At 38.1% G+C, this 21,281-nt stretch overlaps 2 protein-coding genes across 7 annotated transcripts; both read left to right on the top strand.

Annotated features, from left to right (window-relative positions):
* Positions 1-10,492: 10,492 nt before the first annotated feature.
* LOC103708722 (ras-related protein RABB1c-like) lies at positions 10,493-15,884 on the top strand. Its single transcript, XM_008793781.4, has 6 exons — positions 10,493-10,767; positions 13,265-13,404; positions 13,999-14,081; positions 14,219-14,423; positions 14,519-14,587; positions 15,525-15,884. Exons 1-6 carry the CDS (start codon positions 10,722-10,724, stop codon positions 15,615-15,617), a joined length of 636 nt encoding a protein of 211 aa, XP_008792003.1. The 5' UTR covers positions 10,493-10,721; the 3' UTR covers positions 15,618-15,884.
* A 424-nt stretch (positions 15,885-16,308) lies between these two features.
* Positions 16,309-19,619, top strand: LOC103708733 (urease accessory protein F). 6 transcript variants are annotated; one of them, XM_039129213.1, is made up of 3 exons: positions 16,309-16,738; positions 18,035-18,178; positions 18,550-19,619. In XM_039129213.1, the coding sequence occupies exons 2-3, from the start codon at positions 18,123-18,125 to the stop codon at positions 19,304-19,306; spliced, it is 813 nt and encodes a 270-aa protein (XP_038985141.1). In that variant the 5' UTR covers positions 16,309-16,738; positions 18,035-18,122; the 3' UTR covers positions 19,307-19,619. The 6 variants fall into 6 exon arrangements, with proteins under 6 accessions (XP_038985141.1, XP_038985140.1, XP_038985143.1 ...); XM_039129212.1 differs by having other exon boundaries at positions 18,027-18,178; XM_039129215.1 differs by lacking the exon at positions 18,035-18,178 and having other exon boundaries at positions 16,319-16,738.
* The last annotated feature ends 1,662 nt before the right edge of the window (positions 19,620-21,281 follow it).

Here is a 21,281-nt window from a genome sequence, read left to right as displayed (position 1 = left end):
AATCTACACCAGAATTTATAGATCAAAGGGCTATAAGTTCTATAGTCCTAATCATGGCACCAAAATTATTGAGTTCATTATGGAGAAATTTCTTTCTTGTACTTGGTACTAGTGGGAGTTCTGTATTAAAGAAAACTTTTACAGAACCGAGTCAAGTTGTGGTTTCAATTTTCGTTGTACAAGAAAGAGTTATTTTTCAGCTGATTGCCACAGTTCATGAAGAACGTAAGCATCAAGAAGAGCCTCACGTTCCTCCTCAAACAGTGGTTGAGTTAGTTTTTTGAACCACAGGTTAGGAGACCACAAAAAAAAAAAAAAGAAAGAATGTCTGCCCTGCCTAATGACTATATTTTCTATTTACTAGCGAGTGATTTTAATATTGGGCGTAACATTAATTCCGTCCCTTTTAAAGAAGCATTAACAAGACCTGACTCAAATAAATAGCTGAATGCCATAGAAGATGAAATATTTTCTATGAAGAGAAATAGAGTTTGGAAACTTGTTGGGCTTCTACCACATGTTAACACCATAGGTTGCAAATAGGTTTACAAATTCAAGTTAGACTTAAAAGGAAAATTTGGTGTGTAAGTTGAACAAATCTATATATGGGCTCAAGCAAACATTCCGACAATGATATTTGAAATTTGATGAAGTTGTGACTTCTTTTGGTTTTATTGAAAATACAGTGGACCAATGCATTTATCTCAAGATCAGTGGGAGAAAATTCATTTTTTCTCGTTTTGTATGTGGATGATATTTTACTTGCTAGTAGTGACTTAGGGTTACTTCATGAGACAAGGAAAATATCATTGCTAATTTTGAAAAGAAAGATCTTGGGGAAGCTTCTTTTGTACTATAAATTGAGATACATCGTGATAGAGATCATGGCTTGTTGGGACTTTCGCAAAAGATATACATACGACGCATCCTAGAGAGGTTCAATATGCAAAACTGTGCACCTGGTGATGTACCTATAGTAAAAGGGGATAAGTTCAGCAAAGCCCAGTGTCCAAGAAATAAACTTGAAAGAGAATCTTTGAAGAACATACTCTATGCAAGAGCTGTAGGGAGCCTGATGTATGCTCAAGTTTGCACTAGAGCAGACATAGCCTATGCAGTGAGTGTCTTTTGTAGATTTTAATCGAATCCAGGACAAGAGCATTAGAAAGCAACTAAGAAAGTTTTGAGATTATTGAAAACGACTGAAGGTTATATGCTTACCTTTCAGCGTACAGATCATCTTGAGGTGGTAGGCTACTCAGATTTTGATTTTGTAGGATGTCAAGATAATCTGAAGTCAACTTCAGGTTATATTTTTATAATGACTAGTGGTGCTATTTTTGGGAAAGGTATTAAGCAAACTCTAGTGGCTTCTTCTAACATGCAGGCTGAATTTGTGGCATGTTATGGAGCTACAGTCCAAGCCATTTGGTTGAGAAATTTTATTTCAGGACGAAAAGTTGTTGATTCCATCTCGAGACCAATTACCATCTATTGTGATAATAGTGTAGCGGTATTCTTTTCAAAGAATAACAAGAGTTCTGGTGGCTCTAAGCATATAGACATCAAGTACTTGGTGGTCAAAGATAAAGTTAAAGAAGGGCAGACAAAAAAAAATAGAGCATATAAATACAAAAGCAATGATTGCAGATCCATTAACTAAGGGACTCGCAACGAAAGTCTTTAAGACACATATTGCTAATATGGGCATTGTGGAAACCTTTGATGTTTTTGGTTAGTGGGAGTTATTTATGTAAGAGAACTATATTTTGGCTTGATCCTTTTTACAGGGTATGTAGGCAACCCATATGCTTCGGGTACAGCCTCTTCCAATTATAAAAAAAAAAAAAAAATTTATCTTCCTATTTATAATTCTGTATTTTGTGCACAGAAATTATAATTATGTTTGAGCATGCATTGCACATATGTCTTTTATTATGATATCATTTTGATCTCGAGATATAATGCATAAAGACATGATGTGAGTCTCTTTTGAGACATGTGGCTTCTTTTGAAGCATTTATGAGGACCAATATGAATTAGCACACCTTTGATCACATTTTGGTGCTAAGTTCATACTACATACTACCACATTGGTTGGAGGATGGGGATCCATGTCGATAAGGATGTTAGCATTTGTAGCTGTGGAGTGGTCTTACATCGATTAAATGGTGTAACGACTTCCATGTTCAATGTTGATGTTCTTGTTGGACCGGATCATGTATCCAAGGTGATTATCATTTGAGCTATATGTGTGGCCACTTTTGTAGTCTAACCCGAGAGTCGTTTTCAAAACAAAGTTTTTAAATTAATATGACAATCCGTGTTCGCCCAAGTGGGAGAATGTTAGAATAATTTCAAAATATGGGCTTACACTGATTGCGTATTTTTGTTTTATAAAATGGGTTAGACGTATGGCTCAGAATGGTACTATGATTAAGCCCAATATGATGTGTGATCATTTTGTTTTATGGGCTTTGGTGCACCTTGGATGTATAGGATTGAGTCCTATTTATTGTGGTACTTTTGGTATGTAGGCCAGGAAACCCAATTAGGGTTTTGGAGCCTTTAATGGGAAGGCTCCTCTATGTTTCCTATATATAGGCTAGGTCCCCCTCTCCTCTCCATATGGTTGATAGCTTGCCCCATTGACGGCTATCTTTTGTGAGGAGCAAGGAAGGGAAGATCCAGCCGCTATTATTCCAGGTGATTGAGGAACGTATTCAATATGTCTTCCGCAGGTATATCTCTTAAACTTGAATACGGTATTATTTGTGATTCTAAATCTTAGCATGTTATAATTTATTACTAACATTGTAAAGTTGAGGGAGAGAGTAGATGTATGCATGCATGCATGCAGAGGCGTACAGAATTATATGCACTACCATATGTAAACCTATTTAATTAGTGATGGCTTTCATTGTCCTCCCGCGTTATCTTGGATAATCAAATCTATATCCATTTTAAATTATATAGTACAGTGCAAATCCGAGGCAAACTAGTTTCGTATTTAATTCGGAACACCTCTTATTTTTTTCTCCTTGGTGCAAACCAGTAGTGGCACTAAATGCTGCAATATGATCAACCGGGGCCTTCTCGTCTCCAAATGAGCGCAATTCACAAGAGTGTGTTAATACAATTCTAGTTCAATTGCATATATGACCAAAAAGAAAACATAGAAAGGTTCACGAGCGTAGGGTAATTTCGCGGAAAGCTTTACATATTCTAAAACAGTTTCAATTCATAGACATGACTGCTTTTTTTTTCAAAAAAAAGTAAAAATAAAAAAGTAAGAAAAGAAAAATGAAGCCTCTGAAAGGAATATATATCTAACTTACCACATCCGGAGTAAGGTACTTAAGAAACAAGAGCATGGACTCAAGTTTAGTGCAATGGTGTTTGCTTTCTTGGTTAATTTGCATCAGTCCATGAAAGATTGGTTGCATGCATGACATGCTGGGGGTCACAATTTGAGACTTTTTCAAATAAGTTAACCAAAGCACACTTTGTAGCTGGGAGTAGTAGAAACTGGGCAATGAAAGAAAAGTAGAGGTGGGACATAAGAGTCTGTGATTTGTTTGCTCCAGGAGAGCAGAGGTGGCATGAGACCCTCGTTAGGCGGATGTTTGGGGAGTAGCTCGCTGAGCGGATCCTATCTTTGCAGATCCCTGTAGGAGAGATAGTGGACAGGAGAGTCTGGAGTATGACCGGAAGGTCTGTGGTACGAGCCCGAGATTTATGTCAAGGACCTCCGCAAGCGGCGCCGCCAGGACGCCAAGCCGTGAGAGGACCATGCGCCAATCGGAGGCCAAAGTGCCAATTGATGTGCCTTGTGGCCGGCTGACCCTTAGCCGACCAAGAGGATCATCGACGACATCAGCATCGCGTGCGATCAGCCCGCACGCCAGACCTCCCCAACCCAACAGGCGCTCGACCGAGAGGATCAAGCCGCACGGATAGCCGCGCACATAGGACCGCGCGCATGGCACTGCCAAGGCGGGTGCAACACCAGCGCACCCGCCCAGCAGCATGCCCACACACGCGCGGGCTGCAGGCGGGCGGCCTGCGTGCCCACACACGCGCGGGCTGCAGGCGGGCGGCCTGCGTGCCCACACACACCCGCGCGCGCAGGGCCGTGTGTGCCCGGCGGACCGCGCACGCCCATGCGCACAGGCAACTGGCGGGCACCCGCGCCCAGCCCAGTCCCACCCGGATTGGGACTCTTCCAGCCAGGTCGCACGACCCGATCAACCGGGACACGCATCCCGTGCATTCGGGATGCGCGTCCTATGCAGACGCGAGAGGAAGACTTGGAGGTATTCTAGGACTCCTCCAAGCCGTTGATCTCATACAAATCAAGGGTGGAGAAGCCTTGCACACGGCTACATCAACAAGGATCTATGGGGAGGTTTTTTTTCATGTTTATCTTAGCCTTTTGTTTAGGAATTCAAGTTTATCTTGGTCTTTCATTGTAACTAGAAGTCCTAGGGTTTTGAGTCTATAAAAGGGGTTGTAGGGAGCCATTGTGGGCATCCCAGATTTGAGTTGATTTTAGTTCTCTTGTGAAGGAGTCGACCGAAAGGCTTGGCAGTATTGTGCCGATTTTGGTTCTTAGATCTTGTATTCTAGGACTTGGGCTAGTGGTTGATATATCAATCTTCACTAGATTGGGCTAGGAAGAAATTCTCTCGATCCTTTGCTAGATTTCTTTTGTTTGCTTATGATTATTCTTGTTTGTTCTTCAATTAGAGTGGAATAAAATTCAGTTTAGTTTTATTGTTGATCTTTATATTAAGTTGTTCTACCGGCGTTACCTACAATCGGTCTATAATCAACGGCTTCTTCAAGGGCGCATGCTAAGGAGCAAGGCTAAGGGGCTTGGTGCAGGGCTTTGGACCGTGAGCCCCCATCACGGTCCTATCTTTGCAGCTCGCTGAGCGGGTCCCGTCTTTGCAGATCCCCGTAGGAGAGACAATGGATATGAGAGTTTGGAGTATGATCAGGAGGTCTGTGGTGCAAGCCTGGAACTTATCTGTGATGGTCGGAAGGCCTCTGGCTTGGCAAATTAATGGAGGATGGATTTGGAGGATGCACATCCATCCCCGTGTAGCCCTGTTCCTCTGAAAGGTGGCTTTGGGGTGTTTGCTTACTAGAAGTGTATTGGTGCGGCGGGGAGTGAGGATCCCTTTAGTCTGTGCAGTCTACACGGATGTGGAGGAGTCTATCTACCATGTTCTCATCGAGTGTCCGTGGGTCAGTCAAATTTGGAGGTGTGCCTTGGCCCACCTCGACCCGCGGCAGGAGTGGACGTCCATTGAGGACTCCTTGTGCTTCCTGGGGACCTCGGTGTGGGAGCTCGGGCTTGAGAAGGGGGGGACACATACTGCCTACCTGGCCTACCACTGTTGGTTGGATAGGAATGCCCAGGTCTTCGAAGATGGTAGCTCTCATCTGAGGTGTGGTGGCGGATAGTGCTTTACTGCATGCAACGAAGATTCTCGGTATTACTGAGACATCGCTTGTTGGGTTGGTTAGAAAAATCTAGGGCTCTCATTCTGCTCTTGCAGCGTTCAAAATTGTGCTTGTTTCCTAGGTGCCCCCACCTCCTGGCTTTCTCAAGGTGAACTTTGACGATAGTGTGGGCGAGGGAGAGAACTGCGGAGGTGTGAGATTCGTTATCAAAGACCACGACACCAAACTGATGGCGGTGGGGGGTCGGTAGATCTTCGACACGTCTATTGTTTGCGCTGAGCTTAGAGCTACATAGAAGGGTATTATCTATGTGAGGCTAGTGCTGGGCGCGGATCGCATCCTCCTCGAAGGGGACTCGGCCATGGTGATCAAGTGAATTCGGAATTGGGGATACGCTGCTGGGGGAGGCTACTGCTCCACGACATTCGCAGACTTCTGAAAGAGTGCGGCTCTCATCAGGCTACATATATATACAGGAAGGTAAACGGTGCCATAGACGGGTTGCCTCCTTTGTAGCTCACCACTTTGGAGGTTTTATTTGGGCAAACCACACATCATTGCCTAAGCCTTTATGTAGTCTTTTGTTCTTTGATTGCATGTAAGCCGTTGTACCAAAAAAAATTTTTAAAGAAAACAACAAGAGAAATAAGGGAAAAAAGTATAGGATTAGACGAAAAGGAATCTCTCAAGGAGATGACGAGGAATAAAGAAAGAAAGTATACTTTCCACATTCCTCAAAAAAAAAAAAAGGTATACCTTCCACATATGTTATATTCCTGACTTCTAGCCAGTTCACTAATTTTAGCTTCGTACCTGCTCCTTTCTAGCCATACCTCCATATATTCTTCTAAGAGAAAGTTGGGCAACGTCGACATGGTGCATAGTAAAATACCTAGAAATATACCCCTCGATCGTCATTGGTCATGTCCGGGATAAAAATCATATGGCCGGTGGATTTCAGAATTTTTGCACAGGATTTCACGAGCATGTTTCCACAACTTGAAGAATCATTTTTCACTCACATTTCTTTTTTAAAAGGAATGAAATGGTCCCACGACCGTGGTGTATGGAGAACATACTAAATCTCATCCACCATCTCAATTCATCAGAGTAGGGGAAGAGAGTGAGAGTGAGAGTGAGAAGGAGAGGGACAAGGAGGGAGGGGGTGTTCTACTTGTACAGAATTCTCCGGTCACCATCCGAATACATGTCAATGTCAGGTATTAATGAATTTCATTACTGATATATTCTCCAAAAATAACCTAAAAAACCTAATAGCTAATATATGTAGTTTTTACCGACTTATGGTGGAGAGTGCCCATGTGCAGGCGACAGAGCTCAGTCACATCTTATCTGTCGAAGAGACCTTGATAGCTAAGGACGTCTAGGGTTCTCATTCTGCTTCGACAGCATCCCGTATGGTATTTTTCACCTGAGAGTCCCCTCCTCCGAATTTCCTTAAAGTCAACTTTGATGAGTCTGTCTGGAACGGAGGTATGAAAGGCGGCGCGAATTTTGTTATTGGGGACCTGTCGGCCAAGGTCGTGGCTGCAGGAGGCAGTCAACTCTTCGACATATCGGTTCCGGAAGCAGAGCTGAGGGCCGCTTGGGCGGGCCTTTGTCATGCCCGGTATGTTTTACGGGCCAGTTCCATTATCCTGGAAGGGGATTCGGCCACGATTATCAGTTGGGTCCGTGGAAGCCTAAGAGGTAATGGTTGCGTCCATCCTTTGCTCCGAGATATCTGGACAATGGTGGGGGCTGGAGGGGCCTTCCAGGCCAAGCATGTTTTCCGTGAAGCTAATGGGGCTGCGGACTGGGTGACTGCTTATGTAGCCAGTCACTCTGGTAGTACCCTATGGGCTGAAGATGGGGAGTTGCCTCTGGCACTTCTAGTATTTTGTTTTTCGATTTTATTAGATGTATCCGTATTTGTCAGATACGATCCATCCGCCTTAAAAAAAAAAAGAAAAAACATATGTAGTTTTTTTGTTATTTATATCTACATCAGTTTTGTTGCGCATGAGTAAAAAATAGCAATCGAGTTTCCTAAGGATTATGTAGAAAATGATCTAATGATGGATTGTAGTTAGCATAAAATTTTTTATAGGAGGCTAGGAGTGGCAATCGACTAGACATAGCCATTCAAGGCATTGACATAGCCATTCAAGGAATCGACTCGTCCATATTAGATAAAGGATTAAGAATAGGGTAGTATGTTCACATAGGGTGAGTGTTATCTTTTCTTGTATACTCAATCGGATGGTTTGGACTCGAGGATTAAAAAAGTTGTACCCCAGGCATCACGTAGGTTATAAGCTTGTTATTGTCTGAAACACATGTACTAGCCCATGCCCATGCAAGGGATGCAAGTAATTACGACTTTAATTTTTTCTTTTCTTTTTCAAAATAATTTCTTAATGCCAATACTAACCAAGATCCAAGATGAAAACCTTGCTTTGGAAGTAGGATATTTATTCTAACAAGTAGTTACATTGTCTAAGTAATGCTAGCAAGGAGTATCGATTATACATTAGTTCATATTGTTTTTCTTATCAAAGTTATAATTGTAATACAAAAATAAATTTCTTGCTTAGTTTTAATATAATATACATGGGCAAGGGGTGAAACATGTAAAAATCAGGGGAAAGAGCAGGGAAGCTAAAAAATCTTGGGCAAATCTTGCAGTATAACTTACCACCCTTAAATTAATGGATCTAATTGCCAAATCAGCTACAAATATTTTGAATTAATGACTTTTAATGTAAGATTTTTTTTTTTTATCTAAATTGAATTTAAGCATTGACAGGAGAGTACACTAGCATTTCACAAGTGGAGATGAATTTTGGGAAAGCCAAGCAATTATGAATTTTGGGAAAGCCAAGCAATTAAAGAGTCATATTCCTTCTTTCTAACATATCTTTGTTTGATAATCCTGAATTAGGATGGAGATAAGATTTAACTATTTATTCTTGTTATTCCTTCTTTCTAATAAATACCTTCTAATTACTTTGTTGAATTGTGGATTTAATCAGACTTCAGAATTCTAGGATCGACTGATATTTAAAAGTATAGTCTTGTAAGCTTATAAAGAGTAACTTTTATTCAATATCACTAAAATACACATAAAAAATTCATATAATATATGGTAAAATATTTTCTTCAATGTGACAAAGTAATAAGACTAGATTTTTCATCATTTCAATTTAGATAGTTATATTTATTATACATATTATGCCCTCCTCCCTCCTCCATCCCAACAAAATATCTTTGCTCCACCCCAGTGGATGGGCTTCATAAATTAGAAGAAATTATTTTGTTACTAAAAAATATTTGTAACATCATCACCTACCTACGTGACATCTGTTCTACTACATAACACGACTTTCATGGTGTACATGGAGCATGTCTGTTCTTCTACATTTCTTTTTCATGCTTTTTCTTGCCTCATACATTCCCTCGCCTCTTCCCTACTTTACATTCTATCCACAAGAATAAAGAAAAGAATCCTTCATCTAATATTTATTTATGTATTTTTTATTAAAAACAAAATTTTAAAAAAATCAATGTTTCAAAATCCTTGTTTTAGTATTTATTTAATTATTCATTTGTATCAAATTTATTTTAATCAAAAATAAAATAATAACTGCATATGCCATATTCTAGTAATAATACTCAAACTCCAAAGGGCTCCTTGCAGCATGGGTTGACGAGAGGGATACTGATCTTGGTGCTCTATCCAAGCTATTTATACAAATTCAAACATGAAGGTCTAGAACTATCTTGGTAAATTAGTAAGATAATTGAATAAAAAGTCAATTTTTCCTAATCCTAAGGCCAAAAGCAGATGAGATACCAATATATCCATATATGTACTTATTTTATTTGATGAATACAAATATAGATATAGATGTTAATCAGATACAAAATTTATATTGATATTTATTTTAAACGAATATGGATACATATCTGATCCTAGAAGTATTGACAAAAATATAGATATAAGTTGTATAATTAAACTTTGTGATCACATAATCAAAAAAATTACTAAATAGCAGATAAATCATGCTAATAGCATGTTCATATGATCATTTATTGTTCTTGAAAATTTATGAGTGCTATATAAAATTAAATAGGATTATAAATAAAATCGGATATTCGAATATGTAGTTGTCTATCGTTATCCATATCTATATTTTTTTGCTGAATATGGATACAAATATGGATATTAATCGAATACTTAAAGTTTTATCCATATCCGGATAGATTCGAATGCAAAAATAGATTTTAATGGATATTATCTGGTCCATTTTCATTCTTACTGGATACCCTGCTATGCATAGAAGATATGAAGGTATAAAGTGTAGAAGACAAAATATTGTCCTTCTCAAATAAAGTCTGATAGATAAGCAAGACGCGATAATATGCAAATCCTTAGAACATGTTTGGATAGCGTGAACAGAAGAGGAAAGTGTGGTTAATAGAAAAATGAATAAATGTCACGTGAATAAAGAAGAAAGATGAGAAAGTAACTTTTTTATAGGAATAAGATCTGATAAGGAAAAAATCAATTGCCACCCACTAGGAGTAACTTTTTTTTAAAAATATTCTTAAGCTTTTAGATAGAATATATTTTTTATTATTAAGAACATAATAAATATTTTATATATTTTTTTAAAAAATAAATACCTAATCAAATATAAACTAAAATGTGCCTCTCTTTTTTTCAATCAACCATGCAAAAATTATTATTTTATATATCATGTTTTCAAATATCAATTTTATATATATATATATATATATATATATATATATATATATATATAAATAAAAAAAATTCACAAACCAAAGGAGCCCTCGTTCTTTGTATTGATAATTTGAAAACCTATCCATATGCCCTAAAAAAGTTCTGAACCATCTGCTGTGAAATTCTCTTGGGTAAAGACAATAGTTTAATAGTAATACAATATCTTTAGCTACGGAAGAAGCCTCCTTTTAAGGCCGGCAACTAATTAATAAGGATAGCCAAAGGTTAAGCAGTAAACAAATAATAAAAAATTAAGGAAGCAGCGCCTTCCCCAAACCTCGGCTACGATCTTGTAGTCTCCGTGGCGACGACGCACGCCTTCTCCACCGTCTTCATCTCGTTGGAGGTCTTGGTTCTCTGAGAGACTGAGAGCGAGCCCAGCTCTTCGAGATCCGAGGAGAAGGAAGAGGAGGCGGAGGAGAGCCTCGAGATCTGAGGAAGGATGTCGTACGCTTACCTCTTTAAGTACATCATAATCGGAGATACGGGTATTCTTTTGATTCTGATCTCTAGGTTTCGCTTTGCGATTTGACGGGTTGTGGGTGTTGGGCACCGAATTATGATTAAATTGAATGGAATGGAGGTTTCTAGGGTTGATCTGTTTGGAGTTTGGGAAAGGGGATTGGATTTTAAGTAGGGATTGATTGCTCTGATTTATTTATATGTTGAATTATTTGCAGTTTACTCATCTTTTTGATTTTTAGGGAATTGCTTTGTCACGTTTCTTTATGAGTTAATTGGAAAACGATGAGAATCTGGATGTGTTGGATGATTTTTTTTTTTATTTGTTTCTTTTGATTCTTAATGAAACTTGGAATGCATCTGATTTCCATTAATCACTTGTTAACTCGAAAAAAGATTTCTATTAATCATATGACCTTGGACCCGTTTTCTTGGGGAGATCTTGATTGGATTCCTGGGTTTGGGCTTTTACGAGAATAATCAGTGTTTGTTCTTTTGCTGCATTGGTGATTACTGATATAGCGTGGATAATAAAAAAATTATTATTATTTGGATCTGTACAAGTTCTTGTTCTGGTTCATGTTCCTGTTGCTTCTCCGTCTGATGTTCTTTGCTTCTCCCTCTGATGTTATTTTATTCTCCTTCTTGTCCTTTCCATTTTATTCTCCTTCTTGTCCTTTCCGTCTGTTTTCTTTTGATTTCTAAGTAATTAAACACGCTGTTTTGTATTTTCTTTGTCTTTTTGCACTTCAAATTTTGGTGATTGATGTGCTAAATATGGTCTTCATTTACAAATCTTTAAGTAATGCCATGTTTTTCTTACTTTCTTCTTGTCTTCTTTTGGAATTTGGCAAGTTTAATTTGGAAGTAATTAGTTAGGCATCGTTATTAACAGCATGATAACAATAAAAGGACCTGGAGGCAATTAAAAGAAACAGAAAAGAAGTAAAAGGGTGTCTGAAATAGTATGCCACCACAGACAAGACCCGGATTGATGTGTCTGCACCCATTCTTCATCCAGTTGCCTTTTGTTGAAGATGTTTCTCTTTTCCTAAATTTCCCACCCATTGGCAATGCCTGGGTCCCAGGATATTGTCACTGAACCTACACCATAAAATTCAAAAGATAGCACATTGGAGCAGCAGATGTGGGACTCTTCCTCCACACAGCACAAAGCGGCTTTTCTATAGAACTTGCAACCCCTATGGGGATGGTTCTCCCTAGTTGGACCGGACAGTAGACAATTATCCCAAAAAAAGCTTCTTTGTCCATAAAGAATTACATTAAATATATTAAGCTCTTTCAGATTATGAAATACTTAAATATTAATTGGACTTATATACAAGAACCCGATTGCTTTAAGTTGCCTGAAAATAGAAGCCTTCTTCCATCTGTTCTTATCCATGCCAAAGAGTTCGTACAAAAATTTACCTTTAACCATAATATATTTTCAAAACAGATAAGGGGGAAATTGGATTTCACTAGTTATAATAACTGTGACAAACTAGGACGAATTGTCATAAATTTGATGTGGATCTGATTTCACATCTCTGAAATCCTTCAACTCATTCTCTTCCTCTTCTTAGACCTTTTTGTCTGAAAATCTCTAGCAATTAAAAAGAAGGGGTGAACTGGGGCATCTTCACTGAAAATCTTTGGAATTTAAAAATATTTAAGAGTTCCATTATCTCACGATGAAAAACCTCGTTATCAATGTCAGTTAGAGACTCAAAGATAAAGGAGAAGAAATTTAATTTACCAGATTACAAAGATTATTTTCAGAAAACAGCAAAATACCATTGAACATTTTGCAGAAGTATTTTATTGATTCCTGATTTACATAAGATCTGAATCTTCATTTGAGCCTCCCTCATTTCTTGTCTTAACATGGCGAATATCTTCACCCTAAGTAAACATAAGGCTGATATGGGGTTTGCTTGGAGAAGACTTTGGATGAATCAGAAGTCATTTATTAGGTCAATGGACTAAGACGAAGAAATTCACTATCTTGATACGGCAGTTTTGTATCAAAATAATCCTTTTTTTTGCACTATATATTATAGAAGATGTAGTTCAAATTGCTCCATCCTTTGCCTCTTCAATGTCTGCTTCATACAAGTTACAAGTACTTCCTGTACCATTTATGATTCTTACTCTGGCACCTTCACACCTTATGTTGTTTTTGTAACATTGGGATCTCCTTGATAGAAAAGTCTTGGATTGAGGCGATGATCTGCACTATTGAGGTTGTTTGATTGCCTGGACTTTATGAATGGTTTCAAGTTTTACTAAAAGGCAGGATTCTATATTTCACAGACTTTTCCAAATTGATTATATGGAACCACTTTGTAGTATTCTTGTGAATCCTATTTATTGTTATGTTTTGCCATTTGCTATATTAATTTCTTGTCCTATAACATTGAGTTCTCTAGAGTATTCTTTTTGTTATTTTTTATAGCAAATTTATGTTTATTGATCTTTATGATGTGCTTTTGCTATGTTTGCACTTTGCTTTTCATGCAGGGGTTGGAAAATCATGCCTGCTATTGCAGTTCACTGACAAGCGCTTCCAACCTGTGCACGACTTGACGATTGGTGTTGAGTTTGGAGCCAGGATGATTACAATTGACAACAAGCCCATAAAGTTGCAGATATGGGATACGGTTGGTTTTTATGTTCTTGCTGTGCTCAAGTGCCTTTATTAGGGATATGGATTAAATTTTTTTATAGTATTAACTGTTTTAGTATAGTTATTGTTTATGAATGACTGTTTATTTAATTGTCTTTTCTTGATATGTTTGATAGGAAATTTTTAGTAGAAATGCTGTTTATTTCAGAAAAATTATTTAAAGCAACCTTTTTTTTCTTTCCCGCATGTTACCCAACTTATGCTGACTTGCCATGGACTCTGGTGCTTTATTATGCTTCTGTGCTTCCATCGTTTTAATATAATAGTACAATAACTTAAATAACCTAAATGATATGTAGAATTGGTGAAACTAATATCTTAGCTTTCAAGATGTGCGAAATATCAAATATAGTCTGATAACAGCCAAGATCAAATGGAATATGATGTTTAAATAAAAGACTAGGTTTATATAACTAGGCTTGCAATAGCTTCAATTTCAGTTATGTATTCTATAATCCTCTTCTCTTTCTTCATCTTCTTCTCCTTGTATGTTGTTACACTATTGTTTCAAATACTCAATTTCAACCATTGCTCATGAATCTCATAACAAAAATCTATCATGTTACAGGCAGGCCAAGAATCCTTCAGATCAATTACAAGGTCCTACTATAGGGGGGCTGCTGGTGCACTGCTAGTTTATGACATTACCAGGTGTTTCTGCTGTTCAAGTTTCTCTAAAATGGGTGACTTTGGTGCAAATCGAATATTTCTTTCTTGTTCTTTTTTTTTTCTTTCCTGATTTAAGGAGTTCAAGTAGGTCCTTAACTTTTTCCCAATATTAATTTCAGGAGGGAAACATTTAATCATCTTGCAAACTGGCTGGAAGATGCAAGGCAACATGCAAATGCTAATATGACAATAATGCTTATTGGGAACAAATGTGATCTGTCTCACAGAAGAGCTGTCAGCACGGAGGAAGGGGAGCAGTTTGCCAAGGAGCATGGATTGGTCTTTATGGAAGCCTCTGCAAAAACTGCACAAAATGTTGAGGAGGTTTGGCACATTGTTACAAATTTTATGCCAAATCATGTGCAGTATTATTATCTTGTTTTGACTTTCTAACCCTTCTGATACCTAAAACCATCCAGGCATTTATTAGCACAGCAGCAACAATCTACAAGAAAATCCAGGATGGGGTCTTTGATGTATCAAATGAGGTTGGCTTTCTTCCTTCTATCTTTTGAATTTTCTGCTTGAACTGGATCATCATATCATAAGTCATGACAACAATTTTTTGAACTTATATGAACGAGAAAGGAAATAAACTTATTTTACAGACAGTTTTGTTTTTTGAAATGTTATACATATGGTAGTATTACCACGTGAAACTAACTGGATCCAAGAAAAGAAATGATTGCACGTATTGCCAACAAAAAGACCTTGTCTTCCTATGTGGTCATTGGCTTGAGAATCGCCAAACATCGACATTTTTCCTAAGTACATGGTTAATGAAAGTTGGACCACCTAAAACAACACGGTGAATCCTTAAAAAATGGAGCCTAGCCTTTTGCAGACCAAGTTTCCAAGGAGGCGTTCAACATTTCTTGTCGCATGTTTGTTGTGGACCTTAGGAGTTCGGCATTCAATTGTCAGCCACATCCTCTATCAGAATAATTACCCAAGTCCTCTTTTAACCATGATATTTATTCAGCCTCCATGTTACAGAGTCAAAAAAAAAAAAGAGTTTCATGTTATAAGCTATACACAATCATATAGATTAACTAAATATATGGTTCCCAGTTCCAATATTATTATGCTTATAAAGCATTGACTTCATATGTATTTTATCTTACTTTAAATATATTTCTTTTTTCAATTTTAATAAAGATCTGTATGCCCCTCCTCCAAAAAAAAAACAAAAAACAAAAAACAAACTAACTCCCCAATAGTTTTGTTGGTATGTCAGAGAAGACATCCTTGGTACAATGTCATTTATTTTCCATTAATTTTTTGAGAAATTTTGCATGTACCTGATGGTCATGGTTTTCTGTGGTTTATACATCTAGAATTTTACATTTCTCCTCCGTGAAGCATGTTCATTTAATTTACTGCTTCTTTGTGTAACCATTGACCTTTTTGTCATACTTATTCCAGTCCTATGGTATCAAAGTTGGATATGGTGGAATTCCTGGCCCATCAGGAGGGAGAGATGGCACCTCTTCTCAAGCTGGTGGCTGCTGCAGTTGAACACCTGCCCCAGAATAAGATCCCATTACTAAAAAGGATCCTCTTCTGTGGCTGTCTGGATTCAGTCTCTTTGTGGTCTCCTGCTGTTCCATTTACATTTGTAACCTGGACTTCTGTAATGTGCATGAGCAAAATGAAAAATGTTGTATAGTCTCCTCTCTCCTATCACTTTTGTACATCCATTTGCAACTGTTCAAATATCATTCAGTCATCCATATGTAATTGAGAGGCATTTTGATTAGATTTGACCGGCATAGCTTGTGTTTTGTCTACCGTTCTCTTTCTCCTATCTTCAAGACAGATGTCTGCTTCGGATGATCGATTAATTTTTCATGGCAGATTGTAGGAAGGCGACTTACGACACTAGCATGCTATAATATGCATGGAAAGTGGAATTGCCAAGGGTCCTCCTGAAAGTCTTGCAGAAGAACAGGTTTGGCAGAAGAATGGAGTTTGTAGCTCGATCAACGCCACCTATATTTTTAGCGGGTTGACCCTAGCAGCAAAGGAACGAGATTGGGACCTAAAGTCTCTTCCTCACCAGAATAGAGATTGGGATCTAAAATATTTGGCTCAGATTAAAACTGGGTGTAGTTTGGGCCGGTGCTTCGTGACCCCTTTTGCTCGATATTCTTTACTACGTATGCATATCAGATATTTGTATTTCCTTACATTTCTATTCTATCTGCATTTTAGTATTCATTATTGTCCTCCTTAAAAACTTGTCATCGCGCTTTGCAGGATTTAGGTCGTCATCATTAGAAAAAATTTACGTTGTTGTCTCTAAAATTTTTGCATCATTGGCTATCAAATTGATAAGAGAAAGCACATTATAATCTCTCAAATGGAAGAGAGAGACAGCAAATCCTATTCCATTGCTCCTAACCTGAAGCCATTCCAATCTCGGGCCATCCAGAAGGGTTTCTCATATAACTTTCTTCCCTTTTTATCCCAAATCTTTCCCTTAAAGTCGTTCTGGAGGGATTCTTTGTTTTCTCCGGTTGGAAATTGGTTGCCTGTTGATTTCGTGCGACCAATGACCAACTTCGGAATGGCTGCAACAGAAAGTTCAGAGAGGGAGAGAGAGAGAGAGGGAGCGAGGGAACACAGAAAAATTAAAGGTTTATTCTCTTATCCTACGTCTCCTTGTCGATTCCGTGCAAGATCTTGCTCCATAACCAACAGATTTACGCATTTCATATTGTCAAACTAAATCATATCATGCCATATAGCACAAAATTTCTCAACATGCCCCCCCCCCTTTTTTTTTGGAACAGCATGATCAGAAAGTAATTCAGAGATGAGTATATCATATGCTTTTGATGTTCTGTTAACTGTAATATCCGCATAGATGGGGTCTGAATAATTTGCTCCGCTGCATACTTTTGATGTTCTGTTAACTGTATCCTCTCGTCGCCAAGTAGCTGATTGATTTTAGGCCTTTCTAAGCTGTTTTATTTCGGGGGTGTGTGCTGATCTATCTTGGAATTCATTATGTCATTTAGTAGATTATTTGGAATTCATTATGTCATTTGGTAGATTATTTGGTAAGAAGCTGCCATCTTCGTATTGAATATTACGATGACCTCGGTTTCGATCTTGTGGTCTCCGTGGCGACGACGCACGTCTTCTCCACCGTCTTCGTCTTGTTGGAGGTCTGGGTCTCTGAGAGCGAGCCCAGCTCTTCGAGATCCGAGCACGAGGGAGAGGAGGTGGAGGAGAGCCACGAGATCTGAAGAAGGATGTCGTACGCTTACCTCTTTAAGTACATCATAATCGGAGATACGGGTTTTCTTTTGATTCTGCTCTCTAGGTTTCTCTTTACGATTTGACTGGTTGTGGGTGTTGGGCACCGAAATTATGATTGAATTGAAGGGAATGAAGGTTTCTAGGGTCGATCTGTTTGGAGTTTGGGAAAGGGGGTAGGATTTTAAGTAGGGATTGATTGCTCTGATTTATTTATATGCTGAATTATTTGCAGTTTACTCATCTTTTTGATTTTTAGGGAATTGCTTTGTCATGCTTTTTTATGTGTTAATTGGAAAAAGATGAGAATCTGGATGAGAACTGGTAGCTACTTTTTTTCTCATGAATTCATTGGATTTGGGGTTTGACATAATCTCAATGGATGCCTATACTTCTAATGGTAATGCGAAAAACGAACACTTCTTACATTTTTTTCTATAAAAAAAAACAGAAGAAGGTATATAATTGGACTTTGTTTCAAGACCTTGGTTCTATTTATCAGAAGGCATTTCCTTCACGACCCAAGCAGACTGTACGCATGCTTGTATGGTCCAAGTACAAGTACATTGACATTTTCTTGTTTTGATTCATTGATGTGATCGTGCAAATGTTTTTTGTTGTTTGATATGCTGCATCTTTTTCTTTTTTCTTGTTTTTTTATGGTCCGGAAGTGAACTTATAATGCTGATCATGGTGGGCAAGATGATATTTCTCAAAAATTGTGGTTAAGATGATGGTAGAGCATCGTTGGCAACAATCATGAGTGAATTGTTTACAAAGAACTGTGAAAGTGATCAAGCCGTTCCCTTCACGAGGTTCATTTAATATGCTCTTATCATGGATTCTTAAGTCTGCCTATTTTATATTCAAATATATCTTTTTTGAAGATTTTGTTTGGGTTTGATGTAAAATGTCAAGTGAGCTATGGCCTCCGAGCCCTGACAATGATCCTATGCGAGTTTCTTACCACCTTAACTCTATTTTCTTCTTTTTTTTTTCAATAAAGATCTTGCTGTCAGATATGTCGAGTCCTCCATGTTATGCACCCCACAAAAATATAGCAAAATTCATTTAAACATGATATGCCCAGCTCATTCAGTAAACTTGTCACGATCTCACAAGAATATTGTGCTTGCATGTCTATTTTGCTTATAAATCTGATGCTTCATTTATATGTTTTTAATAGTGAACAAACCCAGAATTGTCTAATGGACTGCGATATGGAGGAAATGAGTGCAGATAATGTGAAAACTTCACCTGCAGACCACCTCCAACAATGGAGCCAGTGGCAACTACTAGATTCCATTCTTCCTACAGGCGGTTTTGCTCATTCTTCTGGTCTTGAGGCTGCTGTCCAAGCTCGCTTTGTAGTGGGCCCTGAAGATTTGAAGTTCTACATTATCCAAGTCTTGGAGAACACCGGCAGCCTACTTCTTCCATATGTATATTGTGCAAGCAAGTTTCCTGACGTTGAATCCTGGTTTAAACTAGATAGATTGCTTGAGGCAACACTGACTAATGAAGTTAGTAGAAAAGCATCAGCATCTCAAGGATCAGCACTTTTGAGAGTGGCTGCATCTATATATGTGGAGATTCCATCTCTTAAACAGATGCGGGATACTTACCTGGGTTCAGGGGCGGCTTCTTTCCACCATGCACCGATTTTTGGGCTCATATGTGGTCTTCTTGGTTTTGATAGCAGTACTTCGCAGCGGGCCTACATGTTCATAACAATGAGAGATGTTGTTTCTGCTGCAACAAGGTTGAATCTGATAGGGCCCCTTGGTGCATCAGTATTGCAGCACCAAATTGCTCATGTTGCGGAACAGATGACGAAGAAATGGATGGATCGCCCGGTTGAGGAAGCAAGCCAGACTTCTCCTTTGGTTGATATTGTGCAGGGCTGCCATGGATACCTGTTTTCAAGATTATTCTGCTCTTGATAAGTTGGCACGGTTGTCTATTTGTGTTTTGTTCATTCATAAAGGCTTTCCCTGCTTTCTTTTTATTACCTTACTTTTCTTCTAAGGTGGGAAGTTTTCATGTAAGCCCAGCTAGGGTTGTGTGTTTTCTGGAACATGGTAAATTTTATTAGTTTCCATAAGGCATATTAAGATGCATTCATCTTGCTGAGGGAGCAAATCTGATACTTGGCTCCATCCAAATGTTCTAGGCTAAACAAAGATGACTTGATTCATATGCTTATCATATTTGAATACCTTAAAGTGGGTCAATGCAAAACCACATATAATTCTAAAGACAATGATTTAGTTAATGCATTTATTTCTCATCAAAATTTGGCCTCCTAAGTTGCACTTATTGCATTATTTTGCTTGTTCCGTATCATGCAATGACAGATGATTCTTTTCCTTGGAAAATTAATAGAATTTATTTGCAAATGCTGACAACGAGAGTTATTTGCTAACTTTTAAGTACGAGGACACAGGCTTTAGTACCATATCAATGCATATGAAGTCTTGAGATAAACTTGTCCTATGATAGATATGGATGAATTTGCTAGATATGGAAGAAAACAACACACGTGTGTTAAGGAGGCATTCCTAGATATTTTGGTGGCTTCAGTGTCTATTCATCTTGTATCTACGGTCCTCTTGAATTCTATGATGACTTTCGTGCCGGAAATCTCTTTAATGACTGTTAAAAAGCTGACTTGCTGTGAAATTTCCTAACTGCTGCACTTTGTGTTTTGTCAAGAATACATTATAATCTAATGGTGACATGAATTTTTGTTATGTTTGTCCTAGCTATGGTTTAAAGTTCGTGTCTGCCGATATAACTAATGCACAAACACATTGTTTTTGAAGCTCTCTCCTTTGCAGGTTACTAAGCATCATGGAGTATTTGGTCAAGAAGAGAGATGATTTGGTAAGTTGTTTCACATTTAAGTGCAATGCTAAACAGCTCTACCAACAGATTGTAATTGTACATTTTATCCCTTTTAGTGCTTACTTTCAGATGCTGGAAGGGTCACTTTGCTGCCGGTTACACATTGGCTTCTTTGAAGCCCAAAAGAAATGTTTTACTATGCTGTTGGAAATAGTAATTGAAATTTGAATTCGGATGTTTAAGTGTTAGTTTTGTGTTTGTTTGAGTTCAGCGAGTAATGGACGGTAGACTCTTGTAATGGGTACCGGATGAGCAGCATAAGAATGAATTATAGCCAGTAAATTGGTCCACTTGGAAGTCTCTGGAAGAGCTCGAACTTGAGAGGGGAAAAAAAAGAACTCAACTATAAGGCAGCGAGTTGATACCTGTGGTAGAGACTGGTGAGAGGTATATCTGGCCACTACGGTAGAGACTGATGAGAGGTTGTATATCTTATCCACTACAACATTATGAGAAATAGGGTTGGTATGATTATAATCTATAAGTATGAACGAGCCAGGCTCGCTATCAGTGGCGCCGGAAGAATATAGGCTAATTTTTTTTAGGTAGAAGTACCGTCCAAGACTCGTGAAAATGCCATTGTACACACCTAGCTGTCAAGTGTCATGAGAATAGAAAATTAAGGTTGTAAACATATAGATTTTTTAAAAAATATGATGCAGATGTTGCCCACATCAAAGTTTGATTTCTCCAATGCAGAAAAAAATGCCAATAAATTGATCTTAGGTTGGTTGATCAGATTTCAAATATACAGCTTCAAAATTCTAGGCAACACATTTATTGTCTAATATATATCAAAAATATGCGATGGCTGTTTAAATGCCTAGATTTCTTATCTCCAGATAACATGTGCATGCACATCAAACAAACCTGAAATATTAGGATTCTCTATCACTTCTAAAATATGATTTTTACTATCTTCCTTTAGGTAAGTGCTCTTGAGCCCTCTTATATTCTTATGCTGCCATTTGATACTTTCATAATATCTCCGTTGTTTTTTGGGAGTATGTC

This window comes from Phoenix dactylifera, chromosome 8 (assembly GCF_009389715.1).
Source record: "Phoenix dactylifera cultivar Barhee BC4 chromosome 8, palm_55x_up_171113_PBpolish2nd_filt_p, whole genome shotgun sequence".
Lineage (NCBI taxonomy): Eukaryota > Viridiplantae > Streptophyta > Magnoliopsida > Arecales > Arecaceae > Phoenix > Phoenix dactylifera.
This window is presented reverse-complemented; position numbering and strand designations above follow the sequence as displayed.